Here is a 13,441-nt window from a genome sequence, read left to right on the forward strand (position 1 = left end):
CTGCTAGAGCTGCAGTATACAGGGGTATAGTGCCCTCTGCTAGGGCTGTAGTACACACAAAGGGGTATAGTGCCCCCTGCTAGAGCCGCAGTATGCAGGGGTATAGTGCCCCTTGCTAGAGCCGCAGTATACAGGGGTATAGTGCCCCTTGCTAGGGCCGCAGTATTCAGGAGTATAGTGCCCCTTGCTAGGGCCGCAGTATACAGGGGTATCGTACCCCTTGCTAGGGCCGCAGTATACAGGGGTATCGTGCCCCTTGGTAGAGCTGCAGTATACAGGTGTATAGTGCCCTTTTCTAGAGCTGCAGTACACAGAGGTATAGTGCCCCCTGCTAGGGCCGTAGTTCACACCCCTGTATAGTGCCCCTTGCTAGAGCCGTAGTACACACAAAGGGGTATAGTGCCCCTTGCTAGGGCCGCAGTATACAGGGGTATAGTGCCCCCTGCTGGAGCCGCAGTATACAAGGGTATAGTGCCCCCTGCTAGGGCCGCAGTGCTCTGTGCAGAAGTCTGCTTGGATGTCTCTGTTCTGAAGGTATAAACCACACAGACTCGTAGTTTGATTAGGGTCCTTTATTACCCCCCCCCCACTTTGTATCTAAAGATGGTAAGGTTTGTCAGCCCCCCTGGGCACATGTCCTGCAAGACCCCTCCCTCAGCTATGCCCCTGAAGAAGGCAATATCCAGCTGGAGATCGGAAGGAGAGATTTACAGGAGACTGTCCACCATCACTGTTTGGTCCTCGGACATGAAGTAAACTACATGCAGCACTTTATTAATAGCCACGGGGGCAAGTTATGTAACGTGTAACCTTACCAGACGGGATCTCTTTCTGGAAGTTCAGCTTTGGGTCTCCAGAATCTGTAGCTGATTCTATTAACTCCAGACCCTGAGGCTTCGTGGTGCCTGGTAATAAATCCAGAGGCATCCGGATTAGAGGAACGTTGCTAATTAGTAATTGCTAAGCTCAGGAATTACACAAATTTTACCTGGCTTACTAATCCTTTCCCAAAGTTATTTGTAAGCAAGTGAGGAATTTGAGACTGGACCTGTTCAAAGTTTTTTATTTTCTCTGGAGAAAGAAGTGACTACAAATGAATTTTTTTTTTCTTGCAACATTTACACTTTTTTTTTTTTTAACCTTGAAAACCCCTGCAGTCACCACTAGAGGGAGCTCGGTATTATACTGTATATTGCAGTCCAGTATACTGTAAACTCTGGAGTGCCCCCTAGTGGTGAAAGCAGGAGCCAATATTCTTGCACTTTGCTCTGTGTATAGGAATTGGAGCTGTGTATAAGAAGAACTTGATGCAAAATTAATCTGTACGCTATAAATCATAAACATGAATGAGGGTCGTAGGAAATGTCCTGATGTAGCTGTGATTAATTTACAACTTTCTGTTTGCAGGTATTTGGTATAATATTCTGCGAGGAATCGGGAAGCTTGCAGTGATCATAAATGTAAGTGATGTCACATTCATCCATATGGGGGATTTTTCACACAAGGGTAGAAGAATTGTAATGTATTAGTTATATAGAGCTACAAAGAAAACTTGAAGACTTATGGAGCGGTAGGTAGAATAGGCTGCTACGTAGCATGCACATCTGACACTGATGTGAACGTGGCCTAAAAGAAAGCGCTGCTGGGCCGGTATTACAGCTGGATTATATTCCGACTCTGAAACAGGTGGGATTGGACCATCAGCTCCTGTCCGAATGAGGTCTAGGACTGTCATTTCTGCCACTTTTTAGTTTACTGACCCAGAACATATTGGGGGTTTTCATTCAGGGACTAGAAGCGTCAGTTACTCCGCTCTGTATTTCACTAGTTATTTACAACGTGGTGAAAACCCGAGTGTGATCAGCCCGTATTAGGACATTCAGCGGTGTTTCCAATCAGAAATAGTAATCCAGGGGTTCCTACATGCAGCGCCTCGACTTACGGTCTCCTCCTTCTCTAGACGTTCATAAATATCCCAACATCGCTTTCATGTGCTCCCATATAATAGATACGTTTTCATAGCCAAGACACCATCTGTGCTGCTACATTCTTCCCCCTGATATACTGCTTTTCGTACTGTCCTCTGACTCCTACATACAGAGGGGCAGGGGCATACACAGAAATCATGAGATCACATGGCAGAAGTTTTAATTGCACCCCCCCAACATAAAAACAGAATTGAGATTTGGCAGGGTCACAGAAGAGCATGTCTCCTAACCTTGCAGCCATTACACAGTCATTTTCCTGCTACTTAGCCCCTAGATTCACTTTCACAGCACCCATAAAGTATGATGCTAACAGAGGTGCCCCACAAACACTATATGATACCTCCACAGTGACTTCCTCCACACACGGTATGATGACCCTACTATACTCCACCTTAACTCTCCCGAAAAAGTATGGTGACCCCCCAAGGGTGTATAATCCTCCCAAACTGTGACCCCCATGCAGTATAATGGCTCCCATACCTCTTCACACTGTATAATGCCCTGCACTAACCCTCCATACCATATAATGACCCCCACTAGCCCTCCACACAGTATGATGGACCACAAACAAACATTCCCACTGTATAATTGCTTGCCTACAGTTTAATGGCCCCCACATAGTCCTCCAAATATTATAATGGCCCCTACATAGCTCTCCAAATATTATTATAGCCCTGCGTAGCCCTAAATATAGTATAATTCTCTCCCCATAGTCCTCCATATAGTATAGTATAATATAGTATAATGCACTCCATAGTCCTTCATACAGTGTAATGCACTCCCTATGGTCCTCCATATAGTATAATGCACTCTCCATAGTTGGATATGGTATAATGCACTCCCCATAGTCCTCCATACAGTATAATGCACTCTCCATAGTCGGATACAGTATAATGCACTCCCCATAGTCCTCCATACAGTATAATGCACTCTCCATAGTCTTCCATACAGTATAATGCACTCCCCATAGTCCTCCATACAGTATAATGCACTCCCCATAGTCCTCCATACAGTATAATGCACTCTCCATAGTCCTCCATACAGTATAATGCACTCTCCACAGTCCTCCATACAGTATAATGCACTCCCCATAGTCGGATACAGTATAATGCACTCTCCATAGTCCTCCATACAGTATAATGCACTCTCCATAGTCCTCCATACAGTATAATGCACTTTCCATAGTCCTCCATACAGTATAATGCACTCCCCATAGTCGGATACAGTATAATGCACTCTCCATAGTCCTCCATACAGTATAATGCACTCCCCATAGTCGGATACAGTATAATGCACTCCTCGTCCTCCATACAGTATTATGGCTACCACAATGTACTCGCTGATTAAACAAAAAATACAATACTTTCCTCAGTCCCCCACTGCTCTGGTCTCTGCGGCTAGCATTCTGAAGCGCCCACACATCTTAGAGCCTTGGGCACAATGTAGTGATGTCAATGCGCCCACTGCGCTGAGACGTCAGACGCTGAGGAACAATGATTAAGGAGGGAGCATCAGCTGACGATCCTCTCTCATGATTGCTTTTAATGGTATCTATGGGATAGAATAACCTTCGCTGTTTCACAAGTTTAACTTTTCCATTTTAATTTTACCTACAACTGCACCAATATATTGTAATTTGTCTGATAACTGGTTAGTATCACTTTCTCTGGCTCCCAGTTTCCTACAAAAAATTTTTTAAAAACATCCCTTGACATATGCTGATGGCTGCGGCTTAGACCTTCAGCGATCACCCGTGAACTGTAGGGCAACTTGGCTGCTAGTGTTTAATCTCCCTGCAGTGCCACCACATGAGCAAATAAAGAATTACATAGTACAATGTGTGTAAATGGGAGGTGTGCGGAGTCCAGTATTACAGATGACTTATGCTAAATTTTGGATTGGGACTTAGGAGAAAAATCTGTCTATTTTTAAAACATTAAAAACATTTTAGAAGCCAAATGTGTGCAAAACAATTAATAATTTTCCATTTGATTAATGCATCTCATTTGTCATTACCACTCAGGCCTTTGTGATCTCATTCACCTCTGACTTCATTCCACGCCTCGTGTACCTATACATGTACAGTCCTGATGGCACCATGCATGGCTTTCTCAACAACACCCTTGCCTACTTTAATGTCAGTGACTTTAAACCTGGTACCGGGCCAAACATTGATCAGGACGTAGGATACCCAGTGGAAATCTGCAGGTAGCCGTTCTGTGTCCCCGTTCCCCTCTGCAGTCCCTGTGTACCTCCTGCCGATGCAACTTACTGAATGGAAATGTTTTCTTATCCAGATACAAAGATTACAGGGAAGCGCCGTGGTCCGAGAATAAATATGATATCACAAAGGAGTTCTGGGCTGTTCTGGCTGCAAGACTGGCTTTTGTCATAGTTTTTCAGGTACGTTTGTGTTGTCGGTGGCCTTACTGGCCATATAAAATAGGCGGAGATCGGATCTCAATCCTCGGACTGGCCACAGCTCTTCCAACCCTAATGTGACAGCTGCATAGGAATATATGAAGCTGTCACACGAGTCGGGAGAGCCATCAGCCAGTCCGTGCATTGCGGGCCGATTTACACGTCCCTTCGAAAGTGACTTCCTGGTATAATCCTATTAAATATGGTGTTTTACAAAGGCACGGGTATACATATAGGGGGTGCAGAGGTAGCATTTTCAGCCAAGTCCTGAATTTTGCATTGATGCTCAGGAGATTAAATTTTTAGTGCAATACATTTGTGGAATAAAACATTAGTAATTGGTTTTAATTTAAAATATATATTTTTTTCTACCACTTATTTTTCTGCAGCATGCATGAATTACAGTACACTGAAAGCTGCTTGGTGTCGTTCAGTCTCAATCCTGACAGTCAACTCAGTCTAAAGCCCCCTCTCCTAAACTTGCATCTAGCTTCAAATCCAATACATCCAAACAGGTTTGTGTTTAGATCCACTGGCAGACACAGACTGAAAAGGCCAGATGTGCAAGAACAGTACATGGGCACTTGTCAAGTCCAAAGCTCATCGTGATGCACAATTCCACCTGCTTTGCAGGTCGAAATAGGTCCCATAACCTCTTCGGCCCCTGTGTGACTGCACAGGTTGACCCAATGATATGTCTGCCCCTGGTTAGATGCACATTCAGGAGAGAGAGTCTGCAAACTAAGCCGGGTACTGCAGCTCTGCTCCCATTCACTTCCATGTAAGCTGAACTGCAGTACCTAAATGTTTCACCTATTTTGGATTTCGTGACCAGACCTGCACTTTCATTCCTCGTCTCACTTACTCCCCTTCTGTTACAGAACTTGGTCATGTTCATGAGCGATTTTGTAGACTGGATCATCCCAGACATTCCCAAAGACATCAGCGAACAGATCCACCGAGAGAAAGTCTTAATGGTTGAAGTGTTCTTGAAGGAAGAACAGGGAAAATTACAAATGCTGGAAACTTGGAAAGACCATGATAAGAAAAGAGGTGAAAACTGCAACAACCAAAGCCCCAGACTTTCCCGCAGCAACACAGGGAGCACAACGTCTGCGTACTCGCACCGCATAGATGTGTAGGGCAAGTCACCCGGAGGACTCGCTGTTTGGGCAATTCATTCCACTGATAGGTCATCCAAGATTTCACTCTTGAGGGTTTGGCCAGCTGTTTGTGCAGCCTATCTTGGCTCCCACCTTGTGTGGCCAGAGGACCATGCTCTTGGGGACGAGCAGTACGGCAGGGAATTTCTTGACTGGCTCGATGACTTCAGTGTCACCGACTCCTGGCATCTGCATGTTACAGTAACAGTAGAATGTATTTCCTCTGTCTTGGGTATATTGTGCCTTCTGCTGGGTCACTCGTGGAACATTTCAGCTTTTCTAGTGAGTCGTGCAGACTTTTTTTTTTTTTTTTTTTTAAGCAGTAGCATATCAATAAGTTGTCCATCTGTCTTTAATTTTATGTAAGGCTTGGACGGGACAAGGCCGCAACTTCATGGATCTTTACAGACAGCTCGCTGCTGACATTCCTCCTGAGCAAACTGTGCAATCTGCCCTTTAAAAAAAAGATAATAATATACCAGACTCTTGGAGTTCTCCTCAAATAGCCAAATGTGACCTTGGTGAGATCCTCCAGCTTGAGAGTTATGCTGCATCGGTTCTACGGACACGGAAATGCGTTTTCTTAACTTTGTCGGACTGGAGTGTATCCTTCAGCGCTGCAGAGAAGATATTTTTTTAGAGCCTACCTATGCAATGTAAAGACACCTTTTTTTTTCCTCTTTATATGAAACTTTTATAATCTATTTATTGATGCAAAGTTTATTGTCAAACTGATGGATTCCTGTTTGTGAATTTAGCATTTTATAGCTACATGACTAATACCCCTCGGTGTAACCTATGACGTGCTATGGATTGTGGGGCGCCCCTCGGGCTTCCTGGTAGCTCCTGAGGTTTACTTCTATTGAATGTTGGTAACAGTAAAAATTCTAATTTTTTTTTTTTCCTAAGAATTTCTTAGTTCATCCTTATTATAACACCTGTGATATAGGTACATCATGATGAAGGTCCGGATAGGATAGACAATAAATGTTTGACCAATGGTGGCCAGTCTTGACAACGGGAGGGCCAAAGTACTCTGTGTAAATGGTGAGGTGGTGCACATGTGTGACCATAACGCTAGACAACGGTGGTCACGAATGATGCTCCCTATGGCTCCATTTGCACAGGGGATCGTTCTCATGATAATTGGGAATCCTATTGGTAAGATCGCCATCAATCATACATTTATCACCTATCCTGAGATTCTGTGGGACAACACAAGGAAGAACTTTGGTATTGATTGTGTCAACCTAACACATCTACTCAAGGAGTTCCCAAACCAGACCACGACCTCAAGTCACCACTTTCCCAATTGGTGGTTTCCAACTCTTTCAAAACTTGAGCTGTTGGCATGTGGGATGTAATAGTTTTACAACAGCTGAAAAGGAACACCACTGGTCTAAAGTTTCGGTCCCATCCACGCAGTGACTGCTCCCCATCCCAGGTACAGGTCCTGTGTGTCGTCCAAGACTGAATCATGCCCCGAATTACACCCTAGTAGTAACTGCAATGGGTCCACCCCTGGAATGTGATACAAGGTTGGGCGGATGGATACTGAAGCCTGACAGTATAGCGGGCTACACAGAACCTTACCATGCATTAACACATTGCTTGACTATTGAGGAGCATGCGGTCGACATGCCAAGGTCTGGACCACCTTGGAAGGGGTCTTGTTGGTCAATGGCAGCAAACAGCGTTCATCATCATCATTGTTCTTCTCATCGGTTTTCGTCTGTCTATTACACCGATCAACCTGTTATGATTCTAGGAGGGATGGATATGTGAAATTATAACACTGTAATGCAGAATAAATTATTATATTAATGATAAATAATAAAATGTATTGCATTCATTTAATATTGATTTATACCTGACTGTTACCGAGCCAGAGTGTCCACGAAGTCACCAGTACTTCCGAGGAATGTCCAGTCTCGTTCCTGGTCCTTAAAATGCCCAAGGATATGAAATCATGGCTGTTTTCCTCCAGAAACGTCACCTCCCTTGTTCACAGGTTGTGTGGAGTACTGCAGCTCATTGCATTTAAGTGATTGGCTATGGGCTACATTACCAGACACAACCCATGAACTGTTGTGGCATTGCTTTTGGAAAAAAGCAGCCATATTTCTCTAATCTTGAAAATTCTGGTCTTTGAGAAAGAGGTATGTACGATCTGACTGTCCCATATTGTCCCATAAACAATATATGATTGGTGGGAGTCTGACTGTAGAGACCCCTGTCGATCCCAGTGTGACCACCACTCCTAAGGATAGAGCATAAAGTGGTGGTCGCACATGCTCACTACTGCTACATTCACAAAAAGGATTTTGTGACTTCCGTTCTTGTGATTGGTGGGGGTCCTAGTGGTCGGCCCCCAGTGATCCTATAATTATCACCTATGCTGTTACGTTTATGGGGTGGCCCCTTTTAATGCCTTAAGAAATGGTGGATCACTAGAGCCAGCAGAACAATCCCACCACTCTGAGGTTATGATCTTGGGACACGCTTATTAGTCTTCATCTTTGAGAACTATCCCTTGGTGCTCTCACCCTCCAGTGTCTTCAGTATAAATGACATTCCATATCCTGGCATCTTTGTGTAACCGCAGTCCACTGATGATTGCTGTGGCAGACGGATTAGCATGAATGTGCACGGTAACGAACCTTCCGCAAAAAGCAAGGTGGCACGTTAAGTCATTAGTCTAGTTTCTTAAATGTTTTATGTTTTTTGTTTTGTTTTTTTAAAGAAAAGTTGTACATCTCTTTATAAATCTATTCTAGTAAATGATTTAAAGCCTGTTAATAATAAAGTAAATATGCAATTCTACAAGAAGACGTGCTTTCCTTTTATTCCTGATGAGAATGACCCAAGAATGGGCGATGGGCTCTAACGTGTCCCTGGGTCGCTTCAGCATTGTGCCCTGTAAGACAAGGGTATACACACAACATAGTAATCATCGGGCCCATGAGTAGGGTCATGTCCTAGAGAAAAGAGTGGATAATTGCAGCTAGTGCTGGACACTTCTGACCAAGGTTATGGTGCATACTTGCTAGCTTTGGCCCATGGCCACCTGCCCACACTCTTACAGGCCACACACCTTTCCTGACACCAGAAAGGGCAATTTGGCTCCAGGGCTTCGTCTGATGACAGCGAATCTTGGTGTTTGCCACAAGAAACATTCATAAACTGCCAACTTCGGAAAATTGCCAACTTTTCTGGGAGGTCTGGCAGACAGTCCAGGATCCTCCCGAAAATGCCAGGAAAGTAGGCAAGTATGTTTCTGTGGCTTGCACCAACAACATCTCTATTGTATGTACATCCTTAAAATCAGCGATAACATTGGACTTCCGAGGGAAGCGATCAAAGGAGTGGCGACCCTGAACTAAGATGCTTCCAGCCTTCAACTGGTCATTTACAAACATGGTGAACACATCTTCATTATTCAATGTGCCTCCAAAAAATGACAGCTGGAATCTGATACATTGAGAGTACACCAGGATCGGGAGGCCTCATGGGAAAGAATAAAAAGGCTTCCTTATGATGCTGGGTAAACTATCCACCCCTGAACTACCTGTTCACATGTCCAGTCTTTTGGGTTCTCTTCATCTGTTGGCTATTATGGCTCCATTCACATGTCTATTCTTTTAAGTTCACTTCCTTTGTTTGTCTCTAGGGCTCTGTTGATAAGTCCATTCTCAGGGACTGTGATCATATGTCTGTTCTCTTGTGCTCCCTTCACTTGCACTTTCTCTTGTGCTCCCTTCACTTGCACTTTCTCTTGTGCTCACTTCACTTGTCTGTTCTCTTGGACTCTGTTCACATGTCTGCTCTTTTCACAGGTCTGATATCTAGGGATCTATTCACATGTTCATTCCCTGGGAGTCTGGTAATATGGCCGTTCTCTTGGGCTTGCTTCACTTGTCCGTTCTCTTGGGCTCGCTTTACTTGTCCGTTCTTTTGGGCTCGCTTCACTTGTCCGTTCTCTTGGGCTCACCTTACTTGTCCGTTCTCTTGGGCTCGCCTTACTTGTCCGTTCTCTTGGGCTCGCCTTACTTGTCTGTTCTCTTGGGCTCGTTTCACTTGTCTGTTCTCTGGGGCTCGCTTCACTAATCTGTTCTCTGGGGCTCGCTTCACTTGTCTGTTCTCTTGGGCTCTGTTCACATGTCCGATATCTAGGGCTCCATTCACATGTTCATTCTCTGGGAATCTGATCATATGGCCATCCTCATGGGCTCGCTTCACTTGTCCGTCTTTTTGGGCTCGCTTCACTTGACCATCCGTCCTCTTGGGCTCGCTTCACTTGTCCATCTGTCCTCTTGGGCTCGCTTCACTTGTCCGTTCTCTGGAGCTCACTTCACTTGTCCGTTCTTTGGGGCTCGCTTCGCTAGTCCGTTTTCTGGGGCTTGCTTCACTTTTCCGTTCTCTGGGGCTCGCTTCACTTGTCTATCCGTCCGTCCTCTTGGGCTCGCTTCACTTGTCTGTTCTTTGGGGCTCGCTTCACTTGTCCATACAGATATTCTGTTTCATTTTAAGTAATCTCATGCATCAGTCGTGCAAACAGAAGCAGATGAGCCTTGGTTAATACCCAACACATTTTGTTGGAAGGACCTTTGGAAAGAAATTTCTCCTCCCATTAAAATGGGAGACAATCTGCAGCTAGGCCCAGTGGCTCAATAGCAACTACATTATCTGTCTGTCCTTATGTTACATAAAACCTTGTAAGATTCTAAAATATTGAATTCCCCTGCATGTTTTTTGGTCTACATCATATCAGAGAATAAGACAGGCATAGACTCGTCTGATTGTGACCCTGGAAGGTTTTGTACCAGGATCAAAATGCTTCAGTCTTAAGCTATGTTCACATTTGCGTTGTGCGCCGCAGCGTCGGCGACGCAACGCACAATGCAAACAAAACCGCAACAAAACGCACGCTAAAACGCTGCGTTTTGCGACACATGCGTCCTTTTTGGCCGAAAGTTGGACGCAAAAAAAATGCAACTTGTTGCGTTCTCTGCGCCCAACGCTTGCGGCCATGCGTCGCAAAACGCAGCACAACGCATGTCCATGCGCCCCCATGTTAAATATAGGGGCGCATGACGCATGCGGCGACGAACGCTAATGTGAACGTAGACTTAGCCCTGAGTAACTTATCACATTACGGTGCTGCACAACATGAAGGGATATTGTAATTTTATGGTCTTCTCCAGATTCCAGTGATGCACATTACACCCAAGGATGCCTGTTGCCGTGTCCTGGATTGTACAATAGTTTATAGTACGAGATCAAGTGATGCAAACAAATTCTTGGCACAGCAGACAGTCGCATTAATGTCTTGATGCTTACAGACCCTCCATGATAGGAAACAGGTCTACCATTAACTTAAGAAAAGCTTTGCATGGAAATCTCACATGTATGAGCTTCCTGGGACTAACTGGGTGTTACATGAAGCAGTCTCCGCATAAGGTGGCGATTCCTCCAGCACAAATATCCATTGGTCTTCTAGTATGTGCATACAGCGTCACTTAGACGTCAGAGCAGACGTCAACTTTTCCAAGGCAAAGCTGTATATACAAAGAGAAACTGGACACGCAATACAGGAATAACCATGTTCCTACTGCACAGAAGGGTCATACCATTTGTGTGAAGGGTGCTGTGGAAGAATTCACAGTGGGGGTATCATACTGTGTTTCGGGGGGGGACACTATTCTTAGCATTATAATTTATGAGGGCAATGAAATGGCAATTTAGGGGCTTCGATAGGAGGAAATTTACTTTGTAAGAGCTGCAAAGCTGTGAAATTTGCTCTTCTTTGACCCCACCAATTTTTATTTTTTTTATTTACTTTTTTTTTTTTTTTTTTTGGGGGGGGGGGGAGGAAGGAACTTCTTCTATAGGGTCCCATGATATCTGCGCATGCCATGATTAGAGCCTATGCTCATACATGAAAGTAAAAGAGGACAACAGCATCCTGAATACACAGATCTCACATCCAGCCTATATTACTGGGAGAGACACACGGACCTCACATCCAGTCTATACAGTTATGTGAAAAAGTTTGGGCACCCCTATTAATGTTTTATAAAAATTGTTTTTTTTGCAACAGCTATTTCAGTTTCATATATCTAATAACTGTTGGACACAGTAATGTTTCTGCCTTGAAATGAGGTTTATTGTACTAACAGAAAATGTGCAATCTGCATTCAAACAAAATTTGACAGGTGCATAAGTATGGGCACCTCACCAGAAAAGTTACATTAATATTTAGTAGATCCTCCTTTTGCAAAAATAACAGCCTCTAGTCGCTTCCTGTAGCTTTTAACGAGATCCTGGATGAAGGTATTTTTGACCATTCCTCTTTACAAAACAATTCCAGTTCAGTTAAGTTTGATGGTCGCCGAGCATGGACAGCCCTCTTCAAATGATCCCACAGATGTTCAATGATATTCAGGTCTGGGGACTGGGATGGCCATTCCAGAACAGTGTAATTGTTCCTCTGCATAAATGCCTGAGTAGATTTGGAGCGGTGTTTTGGATCATTGTCTTGCTGAAAGATCCATCCCGTGCGTAACTTCAACTTTGTTACTGATTCATGAACATTAATGTCAAGAATCTGCTGATACTGAAAGGAATCCATGTGTCCCTCAACTTTAACAAGATTCCCGGTGCCAGCATTGGCCACACAGCCCCAAAGCATGATGGAACCTCCACCAAATTTTACTGTGGGTAGCAAGTGTTTTTCTTGGAATGCTGTGTTTTTTGGCCGCCATGCATAACGCCTTTTTGCATGACCAAACAACTCAATCTTGGTTTTATCAGTCCACAGGACCTTCTTCCAAAAAGAAATTGGCTTTTCCAAATGTGCTTTTGCATACCTCAGCCGACTCTGTTTGTGGCGTGCTTGCAGAAACTGCTTCTTTCGCATCACTCTCCCTTACAGCTTCTTCTTATGCAAAGTGCGTTCTATAGTTGACCGATGCACAGTGACACCATCTGCAGCAAGTTGATGCTGCAGCTCTCTGGAGGTGGTCTGAGGATTGTCCTTGACTGATCTCACCATTCTTCTTCTCTGCCTTTCTGATGTTTTTCTTGGCCTGCCACTTCTGGCCTTAACAAGAACTGTACCTTTGTTCTTCCATTTCCTTACTATGTTCCTCACAGTGGAAATTGACAGGTTAAATCTCTGAGACCGCTTTTTGTATCCTTCCCCTGAACAACTATGTTGAATAATCTTTGTTTTCAGATCATTTGACAGTTGTTTTGAGGAACCCATGATGCCACTCTTCAGAGGAGATTCAAACAGGAGAACAACTTGCAAGTGGCCACTTTAAGTAGCTTTTCTCATGATTGCATACACCTGGCTATGAAGTTCAAAGCTCAATGAGGTTACAAAACAAAAAAAAGTGCTTTAGTAAGTCAGTAAAAAGTAGGTAGGAGTATTTAAAACAAGAAAATGATAAGGGTGCCCATACTTATGCACCTGTCAAATTTTGTTTGAATGCAGATTGCACGTTTTCTGTTAGTACAATAAACCTCATTTCAAGGCAGAAACACTACTGTGTCCAACAGTTATTAGATATATGAAACTGAAATAGCTGTTGCAAAAAAAACAATTTTTATAAAACATTAAGCTTAAGATTAATAGGGGTGCACAAACTTTTTCATATAACTGTATTACTGGGAAAGACACACAGACCTCACATCCAGCTTATATAATCTTGGGTGAGTCACACAGACCTCACATTCAGCCTATATTACTGGGAGAGACACACAGACCTCACATCCAGCTTATATAATCCTGGGAGAGACACACAGACCTCACATCCAGCTTATATAATCCTGTGTCAGATACACATACCTCACATCCAGTGTATA

General features: G+C 43.9%; 1 protein-coding gene and 1 long non-coding RNA gene across 5 annotated transcripts in view; one reads left to right on the plus strand and one right to left on the minus strand.

Moving 5' to 3' along the window:
- ANO1 (anoctamin 1) overlaps nucleotides 1-8,421 on the plus strand; it is a 202,908-nt gene extending 194,487 nt beyond the window's left edge. For 3 of the 4 annotated variants that reach the window (XM_077286965.1, XM_077286966.1, XM_077286967.1), the window contains exons 22-25: nucleotides 1,408-1,460; nucleotides 4,012-4,196; nucleotides 4,286-4,391; nucleotides 5,291-8,420. In XM_077286965.1, the coding sequence (XP_077143080.1) occupies nucleotides 1,408-1,460; nucleotides 4,012-4,196; nucleotides 4,286-4,391; nucleotides 5,291-5,551 (605 nt within the window). In that variant the 3' untranslated portion in view covers nucleotides 5,552-8,420. Of the gene's footprint in view, nucleotides 1-1,407; nucleotides 1,461-4,011; nucleotides 4,197-4,285; nucleotides 4,392-5,290 lie in introns of all 4 variants that reach the window. The other variant, XM_077286964.1, reaches the window with a different exon arrangement.
- Nucleotides 7,204-13,441, minus strand: part of LOC143806432 (uncharacterized) — an 85,496-nt gene continuing 79,258 nt past the window's right edge. Inside the window, exon 3 of the long non-coding RNA XR_013221456.1 lies at nucleotides 7,204-7,336. This is a non-coding gene — a long non-coding RNA (uncharacterized LOC143806432). The remainder of the gene's footprint in view (nucleotides 7,337-13,441) is intronic.

This window comes from Ranitomeya variabilis, chromosome 2 (genome assembly GCF_051348905.1).
Source record: "Ranitomeya variabilis isolate aRanVar5 chromosome 2, aRanVar5.hap1, whole genome shotgun sequence".
In the NCBI taxonomy this organism is placed as follows: Eukaryota; Metazoa; Chordata; class Amphibia; order Anura; family Dendrobatidae; genus Ranitomeya; species Ranitomeya variabilis.